The sequence below is a fragment of the Bos mutus genome, chromosome 26 (genome assembly GCF_027580195.1).
Source record: "Bos mutus isolate GX-2022 chromosome 26, NWIPB_WYAK_1.1, whole genome shotgun sequence".
NCBI classification, from domain to species: Eukaryota; Metazoa; Chordata; class Mammalia; order Artiodactyla; family Bovidae; genus Bos; species Bos mutus.
In genome coordinates, this window is record NC_091642.1 from 9937536 (window position 1) to 9961937 (window position 24402).

The following is a 24402-nucleotide window of genomic DNA, read 5'->3' on the forward strand; positions in this document are numbered from 1 at the left end:
GCTAGGCGAGCTGTCGCTTGAGATGGATGGGCAACAGGCTCCCATCGGGAGATGTAAGCACTAGCTCTCAGAAAGCCAGTGAATCACCATCAGGCTTTGGGCTGGCTCCCAGGCTCCGTTTTCCCCCTGTGTAAAATGGGACCTGGGCCTGCCGTATGAGGAGAGATGCTGGGAGCGTCTCATTGGGAAACAGAGGCCCCAGTGAAGGTTAGCGCCCATTCACTGATCACAGGCCTACTGTGCACCACGCACGGTGCCGCTCTCTGCACATCACCCACTGTCCTCACAGCAAGCTTGCTATGAGCCTCTTGACACAGATGGAAAACCTGAGGCTCACCCACTGGTTCAAGGCCACAGAATGCCCTGGGGCCCAGTTCTTGTCTAACTGGGCTGCCACCTGGGGGTTGGGTATGGGGGAAGGAATTAGGAGGCTTCTCAAACTCCAAGGGCATCCGTCAGCCCTGGGGATGGGCTGAACCTCCGTGGACCACGTGCTGTATTGCACGGCAGCAGTAACTCATCCCAACTGTTGAGTAAAATGACTCCAAGCTTGGAAGCCAGCAAAACAATCTCTGCAGGGACTGTCGACATCATATTCTCCTCTAGAGAAAGGCTGGCAAACTATAATGAGAAAGCAAAAGTGTGAGTCGCTCAGTCGTGTAGGACTGTTTGCGACCCCGTGGACTGTAGCCCACCAGGCTTCTTTGTCCATGGGGATTCTCCAGGCAAGAAGAGTGGAGTAGGTTGCCATTCCCTTCTCCAGGGGATCTTCCCAATCCAGACATCAAACCTGGGTCTCCTGCACTCCAGGCAGATTCTTTACCATCTGAGCCAAACTATAGCGTGTGGGCCTAATGGCCTAATGCCATTTCCTGTAAAAGGTTTTTACCGGGCCCCGCTAGAGCCATTCATCCAGTGCTGTCCACTGCTGCTTTGGCAGAGCTGCAGAATTGAGTAGCTGTCAGAGATCAGATAGATAACCGCAAAGCCTCAAACGTTACACTCTTTACTTGCAGAAAAGGATAGCTTTTTTGTAATCCTCTTGACCCTGACCTAAGGGTCATCTGACATGTCAAGAAGGTCTTGTTTTCACCTATTTACTATTTCACCTATTTATTAGGGTCTGGTCTCAGTATAATCATTACTATTATTCTATAATAACTATAGAAAACAGAAAAGCTACAAATTACTTTTCATCAACAGAGAAGCAAATGATTTCTGTAGGAAGAAAAAAGAACTTCAAAGGTTAGGATTTATCTGTCCTGTTTAACTATGAATAGAACTAACCAGTTTTATATCTAACTTTGCGATCTGATTCCAGTTTCCTCCCTCCTCTGACTGTACATGAGTTTCTCGTACTTTCCTCCATTCAACCAGCTTTACCACCCACCCTGCTTGGTTCCTCCCTAACTGAGTGGACCAGATCTTAAGACATGCACTCAGCGTGTACTTATGCATGAGCTATGCCTTTAGCTTTTTGGAGATATTCTTTGTTGAACACCGGCCTGGCTGCGGTTAGCAAAGAAGCTTCTGGACCACACAACATTCTCAAGAGGCAGCACACAGCAGCAGCAAACCGGTACCTTGGTGTCCTGGCGGCTACGGGCAGCCAGGGCGATCTGCCTGGCCAGCTTCAGGGCTTCTATCCGCATGATGGCAAACTCTAGCTCCTCCTGCCGGAGGGGCGGGGAATGAGCAGACCGCAGGGAAAATGCAGCGAGACAGGACGGAAATGTTTGTCCACATCCAAGAAACGAATGGGCCACGTGAATGTGTAGTAACAGGTACTCGGGAAAACACACGCACTGGCTTTCTTTCACAATTAACACCTCAGCAGATCATGAAATAGGTGCTTAATTTCCTTTTTTTTTGTTTTGTTAAATCACCCTTTGGAATGTCTGTCAGAAGTATTATGCCATCAAATATGAAGTGATTTTTAAAACGGGATCCGAATTTTTAGTGCACTGTTTCCTTCGATTTCTCTCCTTTTGTTCATTTCATGTAAGGTTGGCCAACAATTTCCATGAGTGGATCTGCATCTCTCAAAGGACTATAAGCCATCTCTCTAGGTTTGCTCTGCACGTCCCAGTCTAGGGGAGTATCAAATTAAGTGGTCAAATTTAAAGCGCAGCATAGAGAGAATGGTTTTGGTTCCAGATGCGAGACCTGAGTCCAGATGTTATCTCAATGGGGGTCTGAGATAATCTCATATATATAAACAGCCTGGCTCACTGGTGAGCTAATACCCTTGGTTCCATCAATAAATCACAAAAAGCTGCTTTTGGGGCTATCAAGACATCTGAAAAATGACTGTTTGGATCCAATTTCCAAATTGAAATACAAATGGTTTGTTCCATATGGAACGACACGATTTATATCACTCTGGCGTCCCGGGTAGAGAACGCCACATACATCAGTCTTGGAGGGGAAGCGATTCCATCTGGAACATTCACAGCAATGCTCCATGAACTCCTGCCTCGAGGCTTTTGGAGTTCGGAGATTCATTCTCTACTGAGGTTTTTGACAAACTCCCCCAAAGTCACACATGGGCTACAAACCTGAAGTTTCTGAGCAAAGACTGGGGGGTTCTTTTCTGCTAAGTCGGGCTCCAGATAGTCAAGCGCACCACAGAGAGAGGCTGGATGAGCTAGCCTGCTGAGGAGGGCGTCAGCAGAGGCAAAGGAGCCCTCGGGAGCTGTCTGAAGGCCGGCAGAGGAGGACACAGAGGAAAAACAGAGGAGACAGAGTGATAGCTTCTGAGCAAGGACCACCCATCTATCGGCTGAACATTTCTGCCGTAAGGCCAAAGAGAGTATCAGGTGCCAATACCTCCCTCTTCATCTGGACGGATGTCCACATGCTGACGACGGGCATCTCGAGACCAACAGGCCCAACCCCCTCCCCCAAAGCACCATCTTAGGGTCCTTCCCCACCCCCACACCACCCCCACTCCATAACCAGTTGCTGGGAGGACAGCTGTCCTTAGGTACTTGAAAACCTCAGCAGGTGGGCGACAAGCTAGCTGATGGGGATTCCAAACGTAACATAACTCATCAGGAAAATACCTTCCAGGTAAATATTGAAAGTAAGGTTTTGGTAAAAGGTTATGTTCTAAATAATGGAAAGATGCTTTCAAAAGAAAAAGATCAGAAAGACTTCAAAATCAGAAGCCAACTTGGCAGAAAGTTGAATTAAGCATGAGTCCCTCATGATGTCTATTTGAAAGATGCTCTGAGTCCTGTCTGGACCATGTTTTTGCTCATAATTATCTTTCCAGTGTCCAACAGCCAGACACACAGTAGGTGCTAAATTAAGTACTTGATGCATGAGATAAATGAACGTCTACTCATCCGGAACAACAAGGTACCATGCTAAGTCAATGGCCTCAAACCCTCATAGGGATTGCGAGGGGGGAGGTAAAAAAAGCAAAAGAAAATTCATCTAGAAGGATGATCCATTTTAGATGTGTGGAGGAGGTTGGGGGCGGGGCCTTGACCTCAGGTCTATTCGCTCTGAGAAAGCCCCACAGGGCTGGGGAAGGAAGAGGTATTAAGTCCTGGTCTATACACAGAAGGCACTTCCCATCACCAAGGCCCAGGAGAACCAACTGTCTCTCAAAAGGAGAGCATTCACCTGCTCCACCATTCTCTGCCCTCTGCCGGAGAAGACTGAGAGGCAGGATATAGACGGATGACAGCTCCAAAGCCACAGTCCAGCTGGAAGGGGCTGGAAGTGGAAAGTTAATAACCCTGACAGCAAATAACGCACTTAGGTGAGAACTGCAAAACCACCTTGGTGAGGACGGAGAGCCTTCCTCTGATCATTACGGGGTGGGATGACCTAGGCTAGCTTCCGGCCCCATGCCCGGTACCAGGCAAGTGGTGCTTTAAAGACCTGGCCCGAGCAGCGATGGCAGCCCAGTGGTCCTGGGTTCATCCACAATGATCTCGGGTCCCTCCGACCCCACTTACAATTTCCATCACTTCCGACGCAGTGCCCAAGGCCATGGACTCCAGCTCTTTCTGGGAGGACTTCTCTGGCACCTGCAAGTGTGGTTCCTGGTTGGGGGCCAGCCCTCGTGCGACGGGATGTTGGATCTTTGCCCCAGTATTCACAAGGGCTTCAGTCTCTTCGAAACTTGAGCTGAGGAAGAAAGGGCATCTTTAGAGTCTGTACCGGAAACCCCACCAAAATCAGCCAGGATGCCTCGACTAATATGCCAAGGGATGCTGGACTTTCAGGGTTACATTCCCCAGGAAAATGGACAGGTCTTAGACAGTCAAGGGGCCTGCTGGCTGAGCGGAGGGTGGTCCAGTTCCACCCTAAGGCCTGCTGACACGGTAGAACCAGAAGTACAGATGCCATCTAGCTAAGGACACAAAGTGTGAAAGTATTAATTGCTCAGTCGTGTCTGACTCTTTACAACCCCATAGACTGTAGCCCACCAGGTTCCTCTGTCCGTGAGTTTCTCCAGGCAGGACTACTGGAGTGGGTTGCCATGCCCTCCTCCAGGGGATCTTCCCAACCCAGGGATTGAACCCAGGTCTCCTGCATTACAGGCGGATTCTTTACTGTCTGAGCCACGAGGGAAGCCCAAGGACACAAGCTCTGGAGTTAAGCAGACCACTAGGCCCCTGGCTGTGCACCTCAGGAGGAGAGGTTAGGGGCTGTAACTTAGTGAAGATCAAGGGAGACGCTGCCTGCATGGAATGCACGTTGACGCCGTGCCGGTCACAAGGCACCATGACTGCTGCTGTGATAAGGTCATCATTTCATTCTCCCCGCCCCGGGCAGATTTTGGAGTAAGTGTGGGAAGTCAAAGCAAGTGCTTTCGCTCCTGCTTAGTGACCGGGCCAGCAGGGGAGGGCAGGAAGCTCCCAGTCTCAGCATGAGACCCCACCCACACCCGACCCAGCACTACACAGCTCAGAACCGGACCCTGACAAAGGCTTGCATTCACATCTTATTAACAATCAACATTTATCAGGCACTTTATTTGTGCCAGGCTTCGTGACCAGCGCTCTCCTTACAGCATCTCCGTTCACTTCCCCTGATGACTTTTTGGACAGGGACCCCTAGCCCCGTCCCCAATGGGGGATGCCTGTAAGACTGAGCGCCTCAATTCATCTTCATAAAATCCCTACAAGGTCAACTGCATTCCTCACTCTCACTTTACACACGAGGGAAGTGCAGCCCAGGAGGGCTCAAGTGACCAGTGAGGACCAGGAGTGGGACTGCAGCTCGGAATGCTCCAGCATGCCGCCTCCCCACGGCACAAATCACAGAATCAAGCTGTGTGTGTGCTGGGAGGTGATGCCAGGGCTGCACACGTTCAGTTGGTTAAAGGACCCCAGCCCAGTCCAAAGGGCAGCCAGGGACAAACCGCTGCATCTGCGTCAGAGTGGATGCCGAGATGGAGACGGGGCTGTGTGTGTGCAAGTGAATCGAGGTCGGGAGAGAAGTGTAAGGCTCGGAGGCCGGGGACCTCCCTCCCAGGGCATTGCGGCAGCCATACCCTGAACACGGCGTTGGAGACTCGGACATCCGGACGGGGGGAGACTTGACCGGGCTCTCCTGAGACGTGTCGAACATAAGGTACAAGGCCTGCTTCTTCGGGGCGTCATTGTCCTGCTGCGGGGATCAAAGTCACATGTCAGCTCAGCCACTGTGGCCTAAATGCGCTACCGAGTCGAAAACCAGAGAGCACTTCGATGGGGACAGCTAACTGGTCAGGAAGGAGCCTTCCTTCTCTCCAGCCACCCGCAAGAGAGGAGAAAGTGGTACCGGCTAGGAGAGAGGAGGCACGGATGGCAGGAAGGGGAAGGCGGAAAGAGAAAATGCGACTCCACCTGGGGGGGGCACGTTTCTGGGAAGGATTGACTGCGATGGGGTGGGTGTGAGACACGCTCACTGCTGCTCGGCCACTGCCTTTAGTGGCCATCCTCTCTGGTTGCACAAGCATGCTGGCCACCCGGGATAAACAGAGGGGTCAGAGACAGCCCGCCCAGGTGTTGCCCACAGTTGAATGGGGGGACACGGGCATGATGGACTAGTGTGATCAGCATCACCATCGAGGTTCACTGACTTACAGCAACTGTGGTTTAGAAGCAGCGACCCCACATCTCCGAACAACTCAGAGAAAGAAATAGAAGAGCAACAACTCTGGGATCCTGAGTGTCACACAAGCGCCACCCCCACCCTGGGCATCGCCACGCCCCTGTGAGTGTTGCCTGAAAACAACACAGCGCAAGAGGTCGTGCTCAGGACCAAACGCCCGGGGGCAACACATACGAAGCCAGGGAAGGCACCCGCCCATCATAGTGACTCAAAACGAAAAAGGAATGAGGGAGAAACTTACTGCTCAAAGGGATCATCTTCAATTACATAAAGCAGTTAGTCGGAAGAAACCAGATCATGGTACACCTTAAAAACAACCACTCCTGCCTTTTCAAAAGAAATCTCAGACTAGCTCTTTCTCAGCCAGAGGACATAATTCTGCAGGAAGTCTAACAGCATCCTATCATTTCCTCCCTGAAAATGGCATCTGAAGTGGACTGAGACAAACCTCAACCCCGTCCCCCACTCCAGCCCCGGGTCACTAAACTGAACCCAAAACAGGGTAGAGAGCAAGTCCCCTGCTGGCTGGAGGCAGAAGAACTTACAGGTAAGGAGGAACCGATTTTCTCCATGTATTCGATTTCATAGGAGTTTCTGTAATCCAACTCTGCAAAAGAAACAAAAGGACAAGTGAGCATCAGAGAGGGAAAAACGAAAACAAAAGATTATTTGGCTGGGCAAGGTGGGGCCTGGAACAAGGCCTTAAGCTTTCTGAGAATGTCCACTGACTGAGATTTCCAATACAGTCAAAAGGGGAGACTTGCCTTAGCTATTTTCAGACAACTGGTAAACCTCTTACCATAAAGGGGCTTCGGCCACTTGGGAGTCTGAGAGAGTCCTACGGGAATTAAATGTCAAGACCAATCACGGATTTGACTGGGAAAAGATCCGAGCATTCTGCACTGAGTTTTCAGATCAGAGCACGCGTGCCCTCTGGGTGTTGCTTTCTCTGAAAGTCTCAAGTGCGGTTCAGGGAATCTCCCCAAGACTTGGGGAAATTTTGGAACTGGACCCAAGCTGCCCGTCTGGTTGATGGAAGCAAGGGGGAAGAAGGGGGCTGCTAGAAGAGAAGCTCTGCAAGTCGCTTAGAACATCCCCCCAATTCTGCCAGTACCGAGGGGCTGGTCTGAATCAAATGTTCAGACACAAAGACTATTAAAGTCCAATCTGGTGGAGTAATGGCCTATTTCAAGTTGACAGGAGACTTTAGGCTACAAGGAAAACTCCAGATACTCTCACTGGAGACTAGAAATCCCACTGCCTGCCTCGGCTCCCAGGCAGTTACAGATGGAGACCCAGCTCTGCCACTCCATCCAAGTCCCTGTCTGGTGAATGGACTAATGCCTGACTGTGCAGGGCACGGTGGATATGGTAGTGAACAAGAGAGAAGAGGATCCTGTCGTCACAAGAACCCCAATCCACAGCTACCCGATGGCTCTTTTACACTTAAGAAGAAAAGCAAGACATGACATGACCCACTCAGAAAGCAAGAGTGTCAATGGCAATCCCTAAAGCCCAATGCCTTAGTTTTTTAAATAAAAAATAAACAGAAATAGCAGCAGTTCTTCTGGTTTAAAGTCCCTCATTCCTACATATTCATAAGCATATTCAACAGAAGGGATCATTTTTAAATGATCCTTTAAATATGAGCTTTAAAATGAGATATATCCAGGACTTCCTGGTGGTCCGGCGGTTAAGACTGCAGGAGGTATGGGTTCGATCCCTGGTCAGGGAACGAAGACCCTGCATGCCGTGAGGCAAGGCCAAAAAAATAATGAATGAGGGATTTCCTCAAAGACTTTCTCAAAACCTGCAAGTGTGTGTGGTTTTGGCTGAATCAACTGCAGTACTTAACCCCGTGGATGACTTTTCAGGAATCTCTGGGATGAAGCAAATGCATCTTTCTGGCAGGCGTGACCTGCTCACGGGAATGGAGATGGTTTTGTGGTTTAATGGTCAGAAAGACCTCACACATCCTGAAGGCGCTGACTTGTTCATCACTGGGGAAGAACATGAAATAAGCCGAACCGCACGCTGGGCAGGAGCTCAGTGTCTGTAACCGTGCTGTGAACCTGTCCCCAGGGTCTGCCTCAACTGAAGACACAGAAGCGTTCATTTATTAAGACTTACTATCTTCTAAAGGCAGGGGACAGTGAAGGACAGAGTGATTTCTAGGGCCTCTTCTGGAGGATGCCAGCGCTCATTTTTATTGTTCTGCTAAAGACTAACTGGAGAAGATTCTACGAATCAGCTCTTTGCTCCTCCAAGGTATCACTGCTATTGCCAAGGCATGATTTTATCCTAATTGATTTAACAGAAAGCCTCCCACCACCCGCCCGCCCACCACACACACAAACATACCCTACAATGCACAGAGTACCCGGGATGCACCGAATAACCTGGGGGCCACCGTGGAGATTTTCCAGGCCCTGGGACCCCGGGTCAGCTAGCTCTGGTTACCATCTCGCCTCAGGGTCCCACCTGGAATCTGCGCTTGTTTTCCTGGCAGCAGATCTGGGTGAGTTTTAGGTCACTGAGCTCATTTATCTGCCTTCTTTCCTACCTGCCAAGAGCATCTCAGATACATTCTTTTCTTGTTTTTTGGCCGCACCACGTGGCAGGTGGGGATCTAACTTTTCCGACCAGGGATCAAACTCACAAGCCCCCTGCAGTGGAAGTGTGGCGTTTTAACCACTGGACCACCAAGAAGTCCCAGGTTCTCAGATATTTTGAGAAAACATCTTACTGAACTTGCTTTTCAAAATCTCACTCACCTGCCTTAAATTCTAAGCCCCAGAGGGTAGGCTCGGAGAGGGGAGCCACATGCAATTTTAGCCCCATTTTTACCTCATGCCACACACGTGCTGGCAGACCAGCAAAGGTAACAGCAATTATACCAAGCGGCTCCATGTCTTTACATCTAAGAGGCAGCTCGCTAAAGCACGTGCTGCTTTGAGCTGAAGAGGCCTGACGTTATTGTCAAGGGGTCCTGTCGTTCTGAAGGCAATGCACCGTGAGAGGGCTGGACTGCTGTTTCCATTGGACTCTCCTTGTTGGAGCTTTGCTAGAGGACCGGAAGGAGCCTGAGCAGAAGCCAGAAGGGTGCAATTGAGTCCAGACTGTCATTCCCAGGATCAAGGAAGCCACCTCACCGACTTCTCCAGGCCTATTAACTCATTCATAAAATGGAGTTCAAAGTGCACACCTCTTACAGGATAAAATGAATTGATGTAAAGCCCCACAGCTGGTCATGCAAAAGGTAATGGATTGCAACCGGTCTATTATTGCTCACTGCTAATATTTCTGAAACTTTTAACATATGCGATGAGAGGAGAAGAGGCTTTCAGAAAGGGACAAGGACACTGCTCCGATTTCCCTGGGTGGCCCTTCTATATGTCTGTATCTCAATGGCAATGGTGCCCACCACTGAAGCTGAAGCTCCAACATTTTGACCACCTGATATAAAGAACTGACTCATTGGAAAAGACCCTGATGCTGGGAAAGATTGAAGGCAGGAGGAGAAGGTGACGACAGAGGATGAGATGGCTGGATGGCATCATGGACTCAATGGACATGAGTTTGAGCAAGGTCGAGGAGTTGGGGATAGATTGGAAAGCCTGAAGTGCTACAGCCAGTGGGGTCAAAAAGAGTTGGACATGACTGAGCAACTGAACTGAAGTGAACTGAAGAATAGGTTAGGCTTCCTCCTGAGGACACCTTCCTCTCTGCTGGATTGTAAGAGGGAGAGGCTGATGCCCTAGCAATGGGCCATCCAGATCTGTGAATCTAAAGCCACCACTCCCTCAGGGTCTCGGACCAGAGACAGGGGAGATCTCAGAGGCTCTGTCGCCCAGTGGTTTCTAAACTTTTCATCCCTGGGAACCACATGGACTAAGTTTCCTCTCAAGGCATCACATTTCAAAAGATTGCCCTAGAAAATGGCATTTGCTAAGCAAGGGTTCAAAGAAAACTGTTTGATCATCAAGCTCCGGTTTTAAGCAATTGGAGACTATCGATGTCACCACAGAGAGTTGATGAGCTTATAGACCCCAAACATGCAATTTTAACTAGCTGGGCATCCATCTAAACTAGGTCTATTCAGGTTTTTTTGGAATATTAAGATGATTTGAATCTCCTGTGGACCCAGGTTAGGAAGTTCAACATCCTCATTCTACATTTAACGAAAGGAAGCCTGAAAGACGGTTGTTGGGAAGCCCAGTACAAAATAGCCGGTTGGAGGAAGTCCTTGGGAAAATGGCGAAGGGCCAGAAGTACCCTGGCTTGGTGCTGCGGGCAGAAAAACATCTCCTGCCTTTGGTTATGCCCGGCGCCAAGATTTAATAATAAATATTAAAGATGTTGCTTGAGAAAACAGGTTATGGGTAAGCACATGGGTCACTTAGAGCACGCTGTCCTTGAAATATTTTTACTGATTAGGTGTTAACCCCGTACGCGCTCTGCTGGCTGTATACTCTAAGCTCTTTGTTCCTGCTTCTATAAAAAGTCTTGACTGCAGAAATAAACTTCTCAGCCCTTGCAAGAGACTGTCCGAGTGTCATTCTTTCAGGTTCATCGCTTCCAAGTCCTGGGGAGAAAGTCCCCAACAACGGTCACATAAAGACTGAGGTGGGGAAGAAGAGGCCCTTCAAGTCGGGCAAATCTGGTCCTACGTGGATTAGCCCCTCAACACTGAGCAAATCTCTAACAGCTCAGATCCTCCGCTCTCAGGTTCTTTCTGGGGGACATATCTGTTCCCCGCCTCCACCTGGTGTGGCCAGACATGACCTCATGAACAGGAAGGACAATTCAAGAACAGGGCTCCATCCATTTCTACGTCCGGTTGCTGGAAGGAACAGGTACACCCGAGAGATGGACACAGACCACACCTCCTGAAACTGAAACTTCTGGATTCACACATCCAGTGGATTTCCCATTGCCCACCAGCGACAAATACGGGCAGGGCTTCTCAAATCTTCAGTCATTTTCTAAGAAGGCAGGTTTACTAGAGTTTTGTTCCAAACTGATGGATTTCCCTATTTTTTAAATTTTTTAGCAGAAAACAATTCTCGAATATGTCAATGAGCTAGTGAGTGGTCTTCATTCCAAGTTGAAGATGAAGAAATGGATGTCACCACTGAATGAGGCACCTATTAGCTTAAAAGGTATTATTAGGATCTTTCTATTTTCTTGCATGCTTAGTCACTCAGTCATGTCTGAGTCTTTGCAACCTTCTGGACTGTAGCCTGCCAGGCTCCTCTGTCCATAGGTTGCCATTTCCTTCTCCAATGGATCTTCCTGACCCAGGGATTTTCTGTTTTCTATGAAAATAATGCATGCATTTATCTGATTCCTGGTAATACAACCACATACATATACCACAAAACACATATACTTTTTGATTCCTGCCTTCAATGGCAAGTTCAGGTTGGCTTCTGTACGTTTCTATGACATTTAACAGATCCTTTCCAAACCTCAAGGGATGTGAACCAGCAGGAGCTATCAGAATGGCCAGGTCCCCCCTGGTCCTCACCTACCCCTGCTGCTTCTGGGATGTCCACACATCTCCTTCACACAGGAGGTGAGTGATGCAAAACTCAGACTATGTGGACACTACCCTGTATACCTGCCTAGCCTTCTGTTTTCTTTCCCCACAAAGCTGTCTTTAGCTCCCACTGTGTTCATGGCGCTCTGAGAAAAGCTGCCTCAGATAGGGTTCTTGTTGTCAAGAAACACACAATCTAGTGGAGAGGCAAGAGATGCACTTGAATCATTGTTACTGCATCAAGCAACCTCGAAGTAGGTTCAGACCAGGCACTGAGGACAGGCAGCGAGGGGCCATGACCAGGGAAAGGCTGGGAGGGGGCAGGACAAGCCCGAGAGACAGGAAAGTGGGGGGCATCCTGCAGCAGCCACTGCAGAGGGGCTGGAGGGGGGTCCCATCCGGTGGGGTTCCTGGCCCAGGGGTGTGTGCAGAGAGGAAGAGGAGGACTGAAGTAGAGCTGAGGCCAGACCCCAGGCCCCCAGGGTCACGGTGGAGTAAGATGGCCACTGTTAAGTCTCCCAAGCCCCCGGCCGCAGGGCTAACCCGAAAGCCAATCCAAGCCTCCATTATTCAGAAAATACAATGCCCTGAAGTCCAAGTCTTTCATCATCAAAATACAGAAAGGCGTGTCATAAGATAAGCACCCACAGTCTCCCCCAGACTTGAAATGGCTCTCACTGTACCACTACTCAGAAACCTCTGGGCACAAAGCATGCCACCCAGGCCCTGGATCAGGAAGAGCCTCCGGGGAAGCTTTCCAAGTTACACGGGCAGCTGTGGAGACAAGAACATAGAGCACGGACTTGAGGACACAGCTGGGGAAGGAGAGGGCTGGATGAATTGAGAGAGCGGCAGACATGTGTAAATTAGCACGGATAAAACAGCCAGTGGGGATCTGCTGTATGACGCAGGGAGCTCAAATCAGACGCTCTGTGACAACCTAGAGGGGTGGGAGTCCCCTGGTGGCTCAGACGGTAAAGAATCTGCCTGCAATGTGGGAGACCTAGGTTCGATCCCTGGGTCGGGAAAATCCCCTAGAGGAAGGCATGGGAACCCACTCCAGTATTCTTGCCTGGAGAATTCCATGGACAGAGAAGCCTAGCAGGTTACACTCCATGGGGTTGAAAAGAGTCGGACGTGACTGACTGACTACATTTTCACTTTTCACTTTCAGAGGGGAGGTGGGAGGGAGGTTCAAGAGGAAGGAGACATACGTACACCTATGGCAGATTTATGCTGATGTATGGCAGCAGCTGCTGCTGCTAAGTCGCTTCAGTCGTGTACTACTCTGTGCAGCCCCATAGATGGCAGCCACCAGGCTCCTCTGTCCCTGGGATTCTCAAGGCAAGAACACTGGAGTGGGTTGCCATTTCCTTCTCCAATATGTATGGCAGAGATCAACACAATATTGTAAAGCAATTTTCCTCCAATTAAAAATAAATAAATTTTAAAAATGTCCTTGGTTACACCCTTGCTCCACCCAGGTCGGAGGCAGGAGGTGGCCTCATAGAGTTCACGGTTCCTTATTAGCAGCAAAGAAGTGGATAAGGTTTCCCTGTATGATTATCCTCATACTGAATGCTACTCAGTTTTTAAGACTTGCTAGAAATTAAGATCTTAGAGAGGGAAACTTAGACCCATCAATGATAGCCCAGTGTACTGGAACGATGGCCCACGACTAGGCTCACAAGCCCCACATGAGGTGGGTGGAGGACAGGCCCTGTGAGGACTAGGAATGCAGGGTCCCATCATATCCCTCCCTGGAAGGTTCTAGTTGCCAACTTAAGATATACGGATTTTTCAAGCCAAAGAATCAGGCAGACAGCTGCAAGTCGATACATGTTAAGGGGGAAGAAGATAAGAATGACGTAAGTGACACACCTAGGGCCTGTGAGAGGGACTCAGGGTTCTCGCTGGCAAGTCGAGGGAAAGCCTCTGGTTTAGGGCTTGAGCATAAGGTGCTGGTTACATGGTGGAAGGTCCCGAGGGGCCGATGAACTGTAGGGACCCCGAGAGGCCCCCAGGCTAGTTTACCCAGCCGAGCATTCGACACAAAATCCTCAAGGAACACAAGCCATACAGCTGAGAAGGTACAAAGCTTGGGGGAGCTCAGGGCCAGGTGTTAGTGGGTGCTCTGCTAGCTCTCAGCAGGTGCCTGCGGGTCACGGCACAGCAGGGTTCAAGCCTCAGGCTGTGTTAACAGGCAGCCTAGCTCAGGGAGCCCGGGGAGGCGGCGATCCACAGCACAGTTACCTGGCTTAGCAGTTTCTTTCCTGGCCTTTTGCTCCCTAGGGGCAGTGGTCTCCAAGGCAGGGTGGGAGTCCAGCTGGCCACCAAGCTGCTTACCCTCCGTGGGTGAATTGAATTTGGTCTCGTTCACGAAGGTGGACAGGTCCGAGGGCTGGGGGTAGTCCTGTTTGTCAGCCTCCAGGTCCACCGTCATGCACGTCCACTTCTGATTGGTGACCGCCAGCTTCTCCTCGTCAGTTGCATGGACCACCGCCGAGATCACGGGCGGCGTTTCCGGCGTGGCCGCGGGGGTAGGGTCCTACCAGGAGAAGGGAAGCCATCTCTCGTCTCGTCCCGTATCTGTGCCCACCCACGGGGTCTGGGTACCTCCACCCAGGATGGGACCCTGTCACATTCCTCTGCTCAAAACAGTTCTAAGGAAACAAATTCTTTCCTCTATGAATTTCCTTTTCTGATGGCTTGTTTCAGGGGGTGATGACCATGGGTTTAAAAAGGAATTAGGATTTTGTGTTTTGATTATTTGAGACATTCCTGCTCATTCACTTTGAGAAAAATAAAGAAAATTTTTACATCTGGCACTTTTATTGGGACAACTATAGTGTTATGCCCACAAAGGGCTGGACATCAATACCACCGACATTGCCCAACAATCGTCACGCCTGATGCCAGAGGTAGAGAAAGTGAGTTTCAGCCCCATCTCCACAGAGGTGTGCAGCTGAGCAGGGCAGGGTGGGAGCCCAAAATGTTACAACAGATGTGGCACTGGACCCAAGACCCCTCTGGTGGGGCTGGGCGCCTCTCTGCAGCCCCACCCTGGCCAGGGTTGGCCTGGCTGGGGTCTCACTGGCTTGGATGAGGGCGGCAGAGGAGATCTGCTTATGACTTTGAATGGCCTGACACACATTCCTGGTCTGTAAAGAAGGTGAGAGGAACTGGTAAGAGGGAGACAGAGAGCTGTATGAAGAAAGAGCCCAGCCCCCATTTCTTTAGGGGATGGAGTCCCTTTTCCGCCCCAGTCCTTACACAATCCAGGGCTCCTCGCGCACGTTCAGTTCTTTCTCTCTGTATATGCGTTTATCTCCACAGACTTCCTCAACTTGATATTTAAGGATGTTCTCAGCAGATTAACTGGCCAGAACGGACCAGCACGATTCCCAGAGAACTAACATTTTTCCTGGGCATCTGCCAATTCTGGGGACATTCTCTGACATTTCCCCAAGGGAAGTGATCAAAACCAAGTCTTGCAAACACTGAGGGACCCTCCATGCAGAAGACAAGGAAGAGGGTGTTGGAAACATAGCCATGATGGGCAACTGACTAGTAGGGGACAATCACCCATCAGTCTTGACTCCCCCCGCCCCACCGCCAGGCGAGCGATAAAATGATAAATATCAAGGGAACAGTATACCTGAGAAGGTGGATCAGAGAGAGGAGACCGTTTTGGCGACTTTTTCACCCTAAATGTGTCACTGGAAACAAAATGAGAAATGTAAACACAACAGACAGAGGCACAGAGCATTCCAGAGCCGACCGAGGCCCGCAGCTGAGTGCCGAGTGTCTGGCCCAGACCACCCTCCCGTCCACACCACTCCCACCCCAACTGAAAGACGTCCACACCGACAATCCATTCTGATTTTTTAACAGACACTGTTGCCCTCGAGGGAAAGATTCATCAAGCCAGAAGTCTTTTGAAGAGATGCCATTGTGGAGAGCTGACCCAGAAAGTGAAGCTAACTTTGCCCAGATGTTCTTACTTTAAAAAAGCAGAATCTGGTAAGCGGATTAACACATCTGCATTCATCCAGGAGGGTCTGAACCAGCTAAGGTGGGGGAGGGGATGTGAGTTCACGACACCAGTGAACAGGAACCAACCGACAGACGGCCAAGCCGACACAGCACTCAAACAGCTGAAGGAGCCGTGCACAAGGGAAGGTCTGGGTCTCGGAGGGAACTGGAAGATTCCCTCCTATATGCAGGAACTCTGAGCTTAATGGGTTCCGGCACCTCTGACCTTCTGGGTGGGATTCTGACTAAAGGCAGGGCCAGGGGTGACATCATTTTTTTCCCCCATTTATGGTAGAATACACATAAAATTTACCATCTCAAACACTCTTAAGTGTACAGTTCAGTGAAGTACATACACACTGCTGTGCAACCCAACTCCAGAACTCTTTTTTCAGAGATGAGATCATTAAAAAAAAATGCCTTTCCTAATTACGATTAACGACTCTGGTCGCTTTTTTCTCCTTCATATAAATAACTGGGGGTGAGGGTCAGGGAGAGGAGGACCTAGGCAAAGGAGACATCAGCTCAGATTCCTGAAAGAGTCAGAAGGAAAGGTTTTTTTTTTTTAGCATAGATGGTTCCGTTATATCTCCTGGGTGATCGGGGGGTTGTTTCCACAATCAGAATGGAGACTTCTCCACCTGTAGACCAGACTCTGCCCCATGGTCTCAGGCCCCTCAGTGGTCTGGTCTGGCCCCCCGAAAGGCAAGGGCCTGGGGGGATCCCCTCATCTTACACTCCCACTCCCCATCTCCTGCTCTAGTCAGTAACTACACGGACAGAGCAATTGGGCACCAAGTTCCTCCTAGTGTTCTCTCAGATAAAACACTCCAACAATGGCATTCAGTTATGAAAGAAATACTATAAATGGTTATTTACAGCATTTGTGGGATTTGTCATGTGAACAGCGCAATTACAGCTTGAAGCATATATTTATTCAAGCATATAAATATGCAACTGTGTATTTTACAGTTGCTAAGTGGCTCTAAAATACTGGAGAAATCCCTGGGGCAGAAGAGACCCTGAGAGACTCCACTCTATCCCAGGGCTGCTGGGAGCCTGGGACCAGGCCAGCTTCTCTTGGAAAGACGTTGAGGCAAAGAAGATGCCTGTCCACGGGCCCTTGGGAGCGGCCTGCACGATCTCTCACGGCCCGGAATGCACAGCACTACAGGCAGACGTGGTCCGACCTGTTGCTGTTTCCCTCAACAAGGCAACCCCCTCCCATGGCATGCGGATACCCTGCCCGGAAGCCGCCTGGCGATGGCTCTCACAGCCGTGAGCTCCACTCGGAGCTGACCCTGCATTTCAGGGGGCTCCCATCGGTCTCAATTTGACAGAGCCCAAATGTTTCTGCTTCACATGTAGCCAGAACAAGCAACAGCAGTTCCTGCCTGTGGTCAGACTGGATGGTTATTTTAAGGTGAAGCCACAATACTTTGAAAGCAATCGCCTACATGTCCCATTTAAAATGGAAGAATGGAATGAGAGTTAAAAAAAAAAAATGTATGGGTTTCAGATGAAGACATCCAATATGCAAGGGGAGAAAAAAAAAAAGGTTCCATTCCTGACAAGCAGGCAGATGTTGGATAATCACGTTTTCACAGCCAAGCAGTTTCACTTATGCTAATCACTATGAAACAGACAAATAACCTCTGCTACTGGGAAGCCCCATGCCCCGTCATTCCCAGGCCCGCCACAGAAAGATGTAAGCAGCAGCCACGGAAAGGAAATAAAAAAGAGCTTGGAAGCAAAAGCAAAGGCAGGAAAAAGCACATTTGGCATAAGAGGCAGATTCCGTTAAATTTACTTACAACAGAGAACACACAGACATCACATCTTCAACCATCCTAAGACAAGAAGACAAAGAAAAAGAGAGACAGACAGAAGGAACTGACAAAAAAGATAAATCTGCAGGTGACTGGCTATGAAGGGGCCATCCGGTGTTGGGCTTGGGCATGGGGGTGACATCCCAGGTTTTTGGAGAGGAGCTACTAGAGAACACCTTCCTCTCTTGGTTCCAATTATCCCATAAAGTGTTGGTGGCTCAAAGAGCCTTGCCACCCCAAGTGAAGGAATCCTAGCCATCTGCACCAGAGGTGAGACCTGGGGACAGGTAGGTGTCCCTGACCTCAGTCAGCTCTGGTGACAGAACAGAACAGAACCAAGCTGTCTTGTGGGGAAGGAGAAGGTGATGGCTTCAAGTTGACTCTCATCCCCCAAAATGACAGAAATGGCTTTGTGGTGTGGGCATTTCCGTTTTCTCCTGTTCGAGGCTTAAAATAAAGCTTCCAACACAGATTCTAGGGAATCTTTAAGAAGGGCCTGGTTTAGCGGGGGATCTAAAAAAAAAAAAAGTCCATATTTTTGGCCAGGACCGTCTCCCATCCACCACCACCCAAGGTCAAAGACTGCTTAGAGACCCTCTTCTCAGGAAGCCTCGGGTTCTTCTCAAATGTTAAATGTTGGGGGGGGGATGGGGAGTGCAGAAGGAGAGGTAAGCGTGTTACCCCATCTTGATCTGTGCCAGGCAGACTCAGAGGGGCCAGCAGTCCTGGTTTGTTCTGCTGAGATGCCACCAGAAGCCCGGCCTTCTGGTCAAACTATTGATGATACTTCACTCGAGAGCAAGGAGAAAGGCTCCGAGCACCAAACCACACTACACTTGGACCAAAGCCCCAAGGATGGCCCTGCAGCCATCCTGGGCTGGACTCCAGAGGCATGGACACGTGTATCAAGTGCCATCTACTCAGCCACGGTCTGGACAGCAGACCCGATTACTCATGGCCTCCTGGAGACTGTGGGCACCGCTTCTCCCTTTCAGGTTCCACTGATCTTTTCTGGATCCACAGGGCCTGTGGACTCTCATCTACGAAGATGACTAGATAAAGGGGCAGAAACAACGTGGGTGCTTCCTACAGGGTAGCCGGGGTACAGGAAGCGGCCCAGACCAGGCCTCTCTCTCATGGGCTTCTTGAGTCTATTGTGTTTGCCTCTTGGGCTTGTTGTTGTTCAGTCACTAAGTCATGTCCAGCTCTTTTCGACCCCATGAACTGCAGCACGCCAGGTTTCCCCGTCCTTCAGTATCTCCCTGAGACTGCTCAAACTCGTGTCCATTGAGTTCGTGATGCCATTCAACCATCTCATCCTGTCAGCCCCTCTCCTCCTACCTGCAATTTTTCCCAGCATCAGGGTCTTTCCAATGGCCTAATGTCTCATTAAAGGGCAGAAACAAATACTACAAAATTTTAATAATATTTTGAAGGGTGGACCCCTTAGTTTCCAGGCCACTCCAAAAAGCAATTCACGTGTTAAACAGAAAATGCTAAATCACCAATAGGGAGGCTGACCAGGCCACCACTGGGCTGCTCCCTCTCCACGGATTTCCCCACTCTCTCGTGAAGTTCAAGGTCAGGTCTTCAGCTATAAGTAAAGCTTTAGACCCCTAACTGATCGAGGCAAGCGGTCAAGGACTCTAGACCCAAAGGGATGTGAGGATGGGACATGCCACGACTATGGGTGCAGAGAGGAACGAAAACGGGTACCCTGCTGCAAGCGTGGTGGCGCTGTGGCAAATGGCGGGGGGGCAAGGCAGCCCAGGTTTCCAGGCAAGTGAGCAGCTACACAGCCAGTGCCCAGCCCCGCCTCTGACCTAACCACCTGCTCCCCTGAACTTACGTCTTGAGGGGCGTCTTCTTCTTCTTGGCGGGCTTGTTCAGCCCATCCCCGTCCACTCCATTGGCTTCGATGGCACTGGCTGGGATCTCAAAGGAGGCTGGGGATTTAGAAGGTGAGCTGGGGGCCTTAGAGCACGTCTTAAAGGGATCAGTGGACTCATCACAGGCGTCCGGGTCAAAGTTGTAGGACTGTTGGGGCAGTTTGGGAGACTCCTGCATTTTTGAGGTGGAAGAAAAAGGGTTAAAATTCGGGTCATCCCACTTGTCAATATCAAAGGTGTAGGTACCTTTAGCGATAGGGATGTCATTGGGTTCAGCAGGGGACCTGGTAGGCGAGGCAGGGGTGTTGTCGAGTTTTTCCGGTGTTTTTTTCATCTTTGGCCTCCTTAGGGGCATTTTGGCAACCGGCTTTTTGCCTATCTTTTTGGTGGGAGGCGGGGTTTCCTGCTGGGTGTCCCAATTACCCTTGTCCTCAGAATAGTCAAACTCCAGCCTCACTGACAGGCCTTTGGCTGGGGAGTCCTCTTGCCCCCCACTATCTGATGGGGTCACCTCCACTGCCTCAGGGGCCGTGGCCGGAGGCAGGGTTCTCCTTCCAATGGGAGGTGAGTTCTGCACTCTGCCACCCCCCGAAGCTGGGGGGACGGCCCCTTCTGCACCCTCGGAGTCCAGAGGGCAGGCCGCCTTGGGGGCAGCAGCAGGTTCTAGGGGTGCCTCCTCCAATAGGGCTGAGCTAGAAGCTTCTGCCCTGGCCGGTTCTGTGTTCGTTTTGGCTGTCTGACTCTCTCTGCTGGGGCCAGAGCTCTCTTCAGTTGGCTCGTGCTGTGTCTCTTTCACTGGGGGGGTTTCGGGGGGTTTCTTAGTGATCTGTTTCTTTTTTAAGGAAGGTGGCCTCGGTTTCTTAGTTCGCTTAAGGGTACTGGAAGCACTGCTCGAACCCGCGCTGTATGCATCCGCGACCGGGGCCGTGGCCTCGGGGTTGCCTGAGCAAGAAGCACCATCAAAGTCACTGGCTTGCAGGCTGAGCGAGCGGGACAACGTCGACTTAGAGGTGGGGACGGAGTCCGTGGACTTCCTCCGTGAGTTCACCTTGCAGTCCTGATTCTTAGAGTCTGAGGGGTGAGGCTCCAAGGTCTGAAGGTTATCCACCAGCTCGATGTTGTCAAAGTCCAAGTTGTAAGTCCCGCTGCTGGCTATCGGCTTGTCTTCATCGAAGACGGCGGAGAAGGAGTGTGACGGGGGATGGAAAGGACTGCCTTCCACGGAGCTGCTGCGGGGGCCATCGGGGATGGAGACCGGCTCAGAGCCGCATCCTGAAGGAACGGAGACAAAGCCATCACTGAAGGACACAGGACACTTAAGAGAGTCCCTCATCTCGTGCCAGACCATCATCACCCTCTAACACCAGAGCCCCAGGCCAGCCTGCCCACCCCACAAGCACGCTGCTTGGGTACAAATCCTGCTCTCACCAGGCAGCTCCAGGCCCTGGACAAGCAGACCCTCAGCTTTCTCATCCATAAAATGGGAGCAATAAGAGCTGTTTAAAGGATACCTTTAAATACTGTCATCTAAAACACATTTACCTGGACTTCCCCAGGGGTCCAGTGGCTAACACTCTGCATTCCCAGTGCAGGCGGCCCAGGGTTCGACCCCTGGCCGGGGAACTAGACTCCACATGCTGCAACTAAAGAGCCCTCCTGCTGCAACTTTAAAAAAAGCAGAAGAAAAAAAAAAAAAACCCATATGCCAAAACTAAAAATGCAATGAACATCGATGATCCTGTGTGCCACAACTAAGGCCTGAAACAGCCAAAAAATAAATATTAAAAAAATTTAAAACACGTTTACCAAGCGCCAGGTCAAAGCAAGGCACCACTCTGGGCGTTGGGGCCTCCATAACGAACAAAACCCTTGCCCTCCTGCAAGTTAGGTTCTTTAGGGAGAAGACAGTCAAGAAGCAATTAACAAGTAACATGTATGGGCTGTCAGATGGTGGTAAGTGCTAAGGAAAAAAAGAAAGTCAGGGTAGGAGTGTTGCAATTTTAAAATAAGGTAGTTGGGCAAAGCCCTTCAAGGAGAAAACATTTAAGGCAAGATGAGAAACAAGGTAAAAGTGTGAACCATGGGGATATCTGGGGGGTAAGCATCCAAGGCCAAGGAAACAGCAAGTGCAAAGGCCCTGGGGTCAGTCCACACACAGGGTGTTGCAGAAATCCCAAAGGCCAGTGTGGCTTAAGTAAAGGAGAGGAGCAGGAAAGGAAGACAGAGAAATAACGCAGATAAAATATAGTGAGCCTTCGGTAAATATTAGCTACTATCACCACCCAGCCTGCTCTAGAGCATGCAGAGCCTTTAAGTGCAGGCCCCAGGCAACTGCAGCAGAACGAAGCTTATGCATCTGCCACCTGTCCCGACTCTAGGCACACCCTGAAATCTCTCCCTCCAACCCTACCTGCCACGCCTCTCTTCTCAACCTCCCTCTCATCCATTCTCTCTCCATTTTTTGCAGCTTCCTCCCAACTTCCCCTCCTGCTCAGCCACTGCCAGCCAAGGATGCTGCTTCTTATTTTAAAACATGCTGTGGATCCTCTGGGCTGCCCAGGTGGCGCTAGGGGTAAAGAACCCACCTGCCAAGGCAGGAAACAGAAGAGATGTGGGTTCGATCCCTGGGTTGGGAACATCCCCTGGAGGAGGGTACAGCAACCCACTCCAGTATTCTTGCCTGGTGAACCCCATGGACAAAGGCGCCTGGCGGGCTACAGTCCATGGGGTCGCAAAGAATAGGACACAACAGAGCACAGAGGCACATGGACACTCCAGATGCTGGTCAAGAGATGCTCCATCATCTCATGGCCCGGCTGCTCCACGGGGATGCAACCAGCCTGGCCTTGTCTCAGCTGCCCTGGGTTCTGCCTGCACCAGGCGGTGCCCTGCACGCACTCCTGGCTTCACAGAGACCCTGGGCAGTCTAGATACCAGAAAACGATTGGCCAGAAAACCAAAGATGTGTAAATAGACAAAGGGGAGGAAACGTTGCAAAGTGGTCCACAGAAGAAGGAATTAAAGAGCTGGCACAGGGACTTCCCTGGTCCAGTGGTTTGGCCTCCACACTTCCACTTCGAGGGGTGGGGCATGGGTTTGATCCCTGGTCAGGGAACTGTTAATAAGATCCTGCATGCTGCACAGTGAAGCCAAAAAAGAAAAAAAAAAGAGAGAGCTAGCATATATATGACTTGGACCAGCATTCCCAAAGTGTGGTTCACTGACAGGAGTTATATCCTCCAGTACCCACCCCATCGCCTGCTGGAACAGTTGCCAGATGAAATATAGGATGTTCAGTTAAATACGGATTTCAGATAAACGAACATGTTTTTTATATAAATATGTCCCTGCTGCTGCTGCTGCTAAGTCGCTTCAGTCGTGTCCGACTCTGTGCAACCCCATAGACGGCAGCCCACCAGGCCCTGCCATCTCGGATTCTCCAGGCAAGAACACTGGAGTGGGTTGCCATTTCCTCCTCCAATGCATGAAAGTGAAAAGTGAAAGTGAAGTCACTCAGTCGTGTCCGACTCTTAGCGACCCATGGACTGCAGCCTACCAGGCTCCTCTGTCCATGGGATTTTCCAGGCAAGAGTACTGGAGTGGGTTGCCATTGTCTTCTCTGAAATATGTCCCAATCACTCATTATTTATCTAAGATTCTAATTTAACTGGATGCTCTGTATGTTTGTTTGCTAAATCTGGCAGCCTTAACACCTCATTCCAACAAACGAACAAGTTTGGGAGATGCTTGCTTCCCTGAGAGCTCAGTTGGTGAAGAATCTGCCAGCAATACCGAAGACCTGGGTTCGATCCCTGGATTGGGAAGAGCCCCTGGAGAAGGGAAAGGCTACCCACTCCAGTGTTCTGGCCTAGAAGGATCACAAAGAGTCGTACATGACTGAGCGACTTTCACTTTCTTTTTCACTTAACACCCGAACTGGCTTCTCACGGTAGATTTTCTCAGGGCCACTCATGCTCATGGCTGCAACTCCGAGGGGGTGAGCACTTGGCAGAGAACCCGAGGAGATGAAGGGCTGCCTGGGACATGACAACATAAGGCAACTTCTAGCCTCTTGAGTTCAGGAGCTGGTCTGATTTATCTTTGTCTTCCCCAGACCTGTCACACTTTCTCTTGCCAGCTGATTAAATGCCTCTGGCATTGAGATGACCTTCTGGAAGCAGGTCTGTTCGCCAATCATGGTTTCAAACCTTCCCTTCTCTTAGGCATCCAAAGCCACCCAGGCCCTACTTGGAGCAGATGTCCTAGAAGATGGAACCTCTCAACCTTTTCCACCAAAAGATTCGCCATGTCTCGAACACACTCCTGAGTCATGCTCGTCTCAAAAGATGTCCCCTCCCTCCTCCTTTCTAAAACCAATTGCCTCCAGAGACCTGCACCCTCCTTCCATCAGCAGTTGGCTCCTCTTCCTGCCCTGGACACACAGTGCAGAGGGCACAGAAGGACCAGGGAATGCAGAGGACCCAGTGTTTCAAGTGGGCCTTGCGGGAGGAGGAAGAAGCCTCAATGCTTCCCATCATTTCCAAAGCAAGGCCCACAACTGCCAGCCTGTTTTCTCCCAGGCTACTAGGCACACCCCAGCAGCCTTTTGAGGCCCTTCAGGTCAGGAGTTCTCCCCAAACCACGAAACACGCAGCAGATACTCAGCTTAACCATCTGCTCACTCTTTTCCCCAGAAGAAAAGCTCTCTGACTGCTTAATGTGGCTTTCCTCTTTAGACGTGACATACCATAATTAAATCATCATGGACCAAGAAATCGAATCTTGGTGCAGGGTTTCTAAGCCTCTTTACTGCGCCCATGTCAGGATGGTAAGTATTTTGTCTCAGTGTGTGGTGGGTGGGGGAGAGTTGGGAGAGATACTGTTCATTGTAGGATATCTAGAAGAATCTTTGGCTTCTGCCCACAAGATGCCTTTACCCTCCCCAACCCTGAACTGTGACAACCAAAAATGTATCTGAAAGCCTTAGTTG

General features: G+C 50.3%; 1 protein-coding gene across 13 annotated transcripts in view; it reads right to left on the reverse strand.

The window, feature by feature from the left end:
* Positions 1 to 24402, reverse strand: part of TACC2 (transforming acidic coiled-coil containing protein 2) — a 234542-nt gene that overhangs the window by 18238 nt on the left and 191902 nt on the right. For 3 of the 13 annotated variants that reach the window (XM_070364027.1, XM_070364024.1, XM_070364023.1), the window contains 9 exons: positions 19373 to 20684; positions 17509 to 17544; positions 15318 to 15378; positions 13913 to 14207; positions 6663 to 6724; positions 5516 to 5631; positions 3972 to 4143; positions 2559 to 2699; positions 1584 to 1673 (listed from right to left, as the gene is read on the reverse strand). In XM_070364027.1, coding sequence (XP_070220128.1) covers positions 1584 to 1673; positions 2559 to 2699; positions 3972 to 4143; positions 5516 to 5631; positions 6663 to 6724; positions 13913 to 14207; positions 15318 to 15378; positions 17509 to 17544; positions 19373 to 20684 — 2285 coding nt within the window. The remainder of the gene's footprint in view (positions 1 to 1583; positions 1674 to 2558; positions 2700 to 3971; positions 4144 to 5515; positions 5632 to 6662; positions 6725 to 13912; positions 14208 to 15317; positions 15379 to 17508; positions 17545 to 19372; positions 20685 to 24402) is intronic. The other 10 variants (XM_070364028.1, XM_070364034.1, XM_070364030.1 and 7 more) reach the window with 8 other exon arrangements.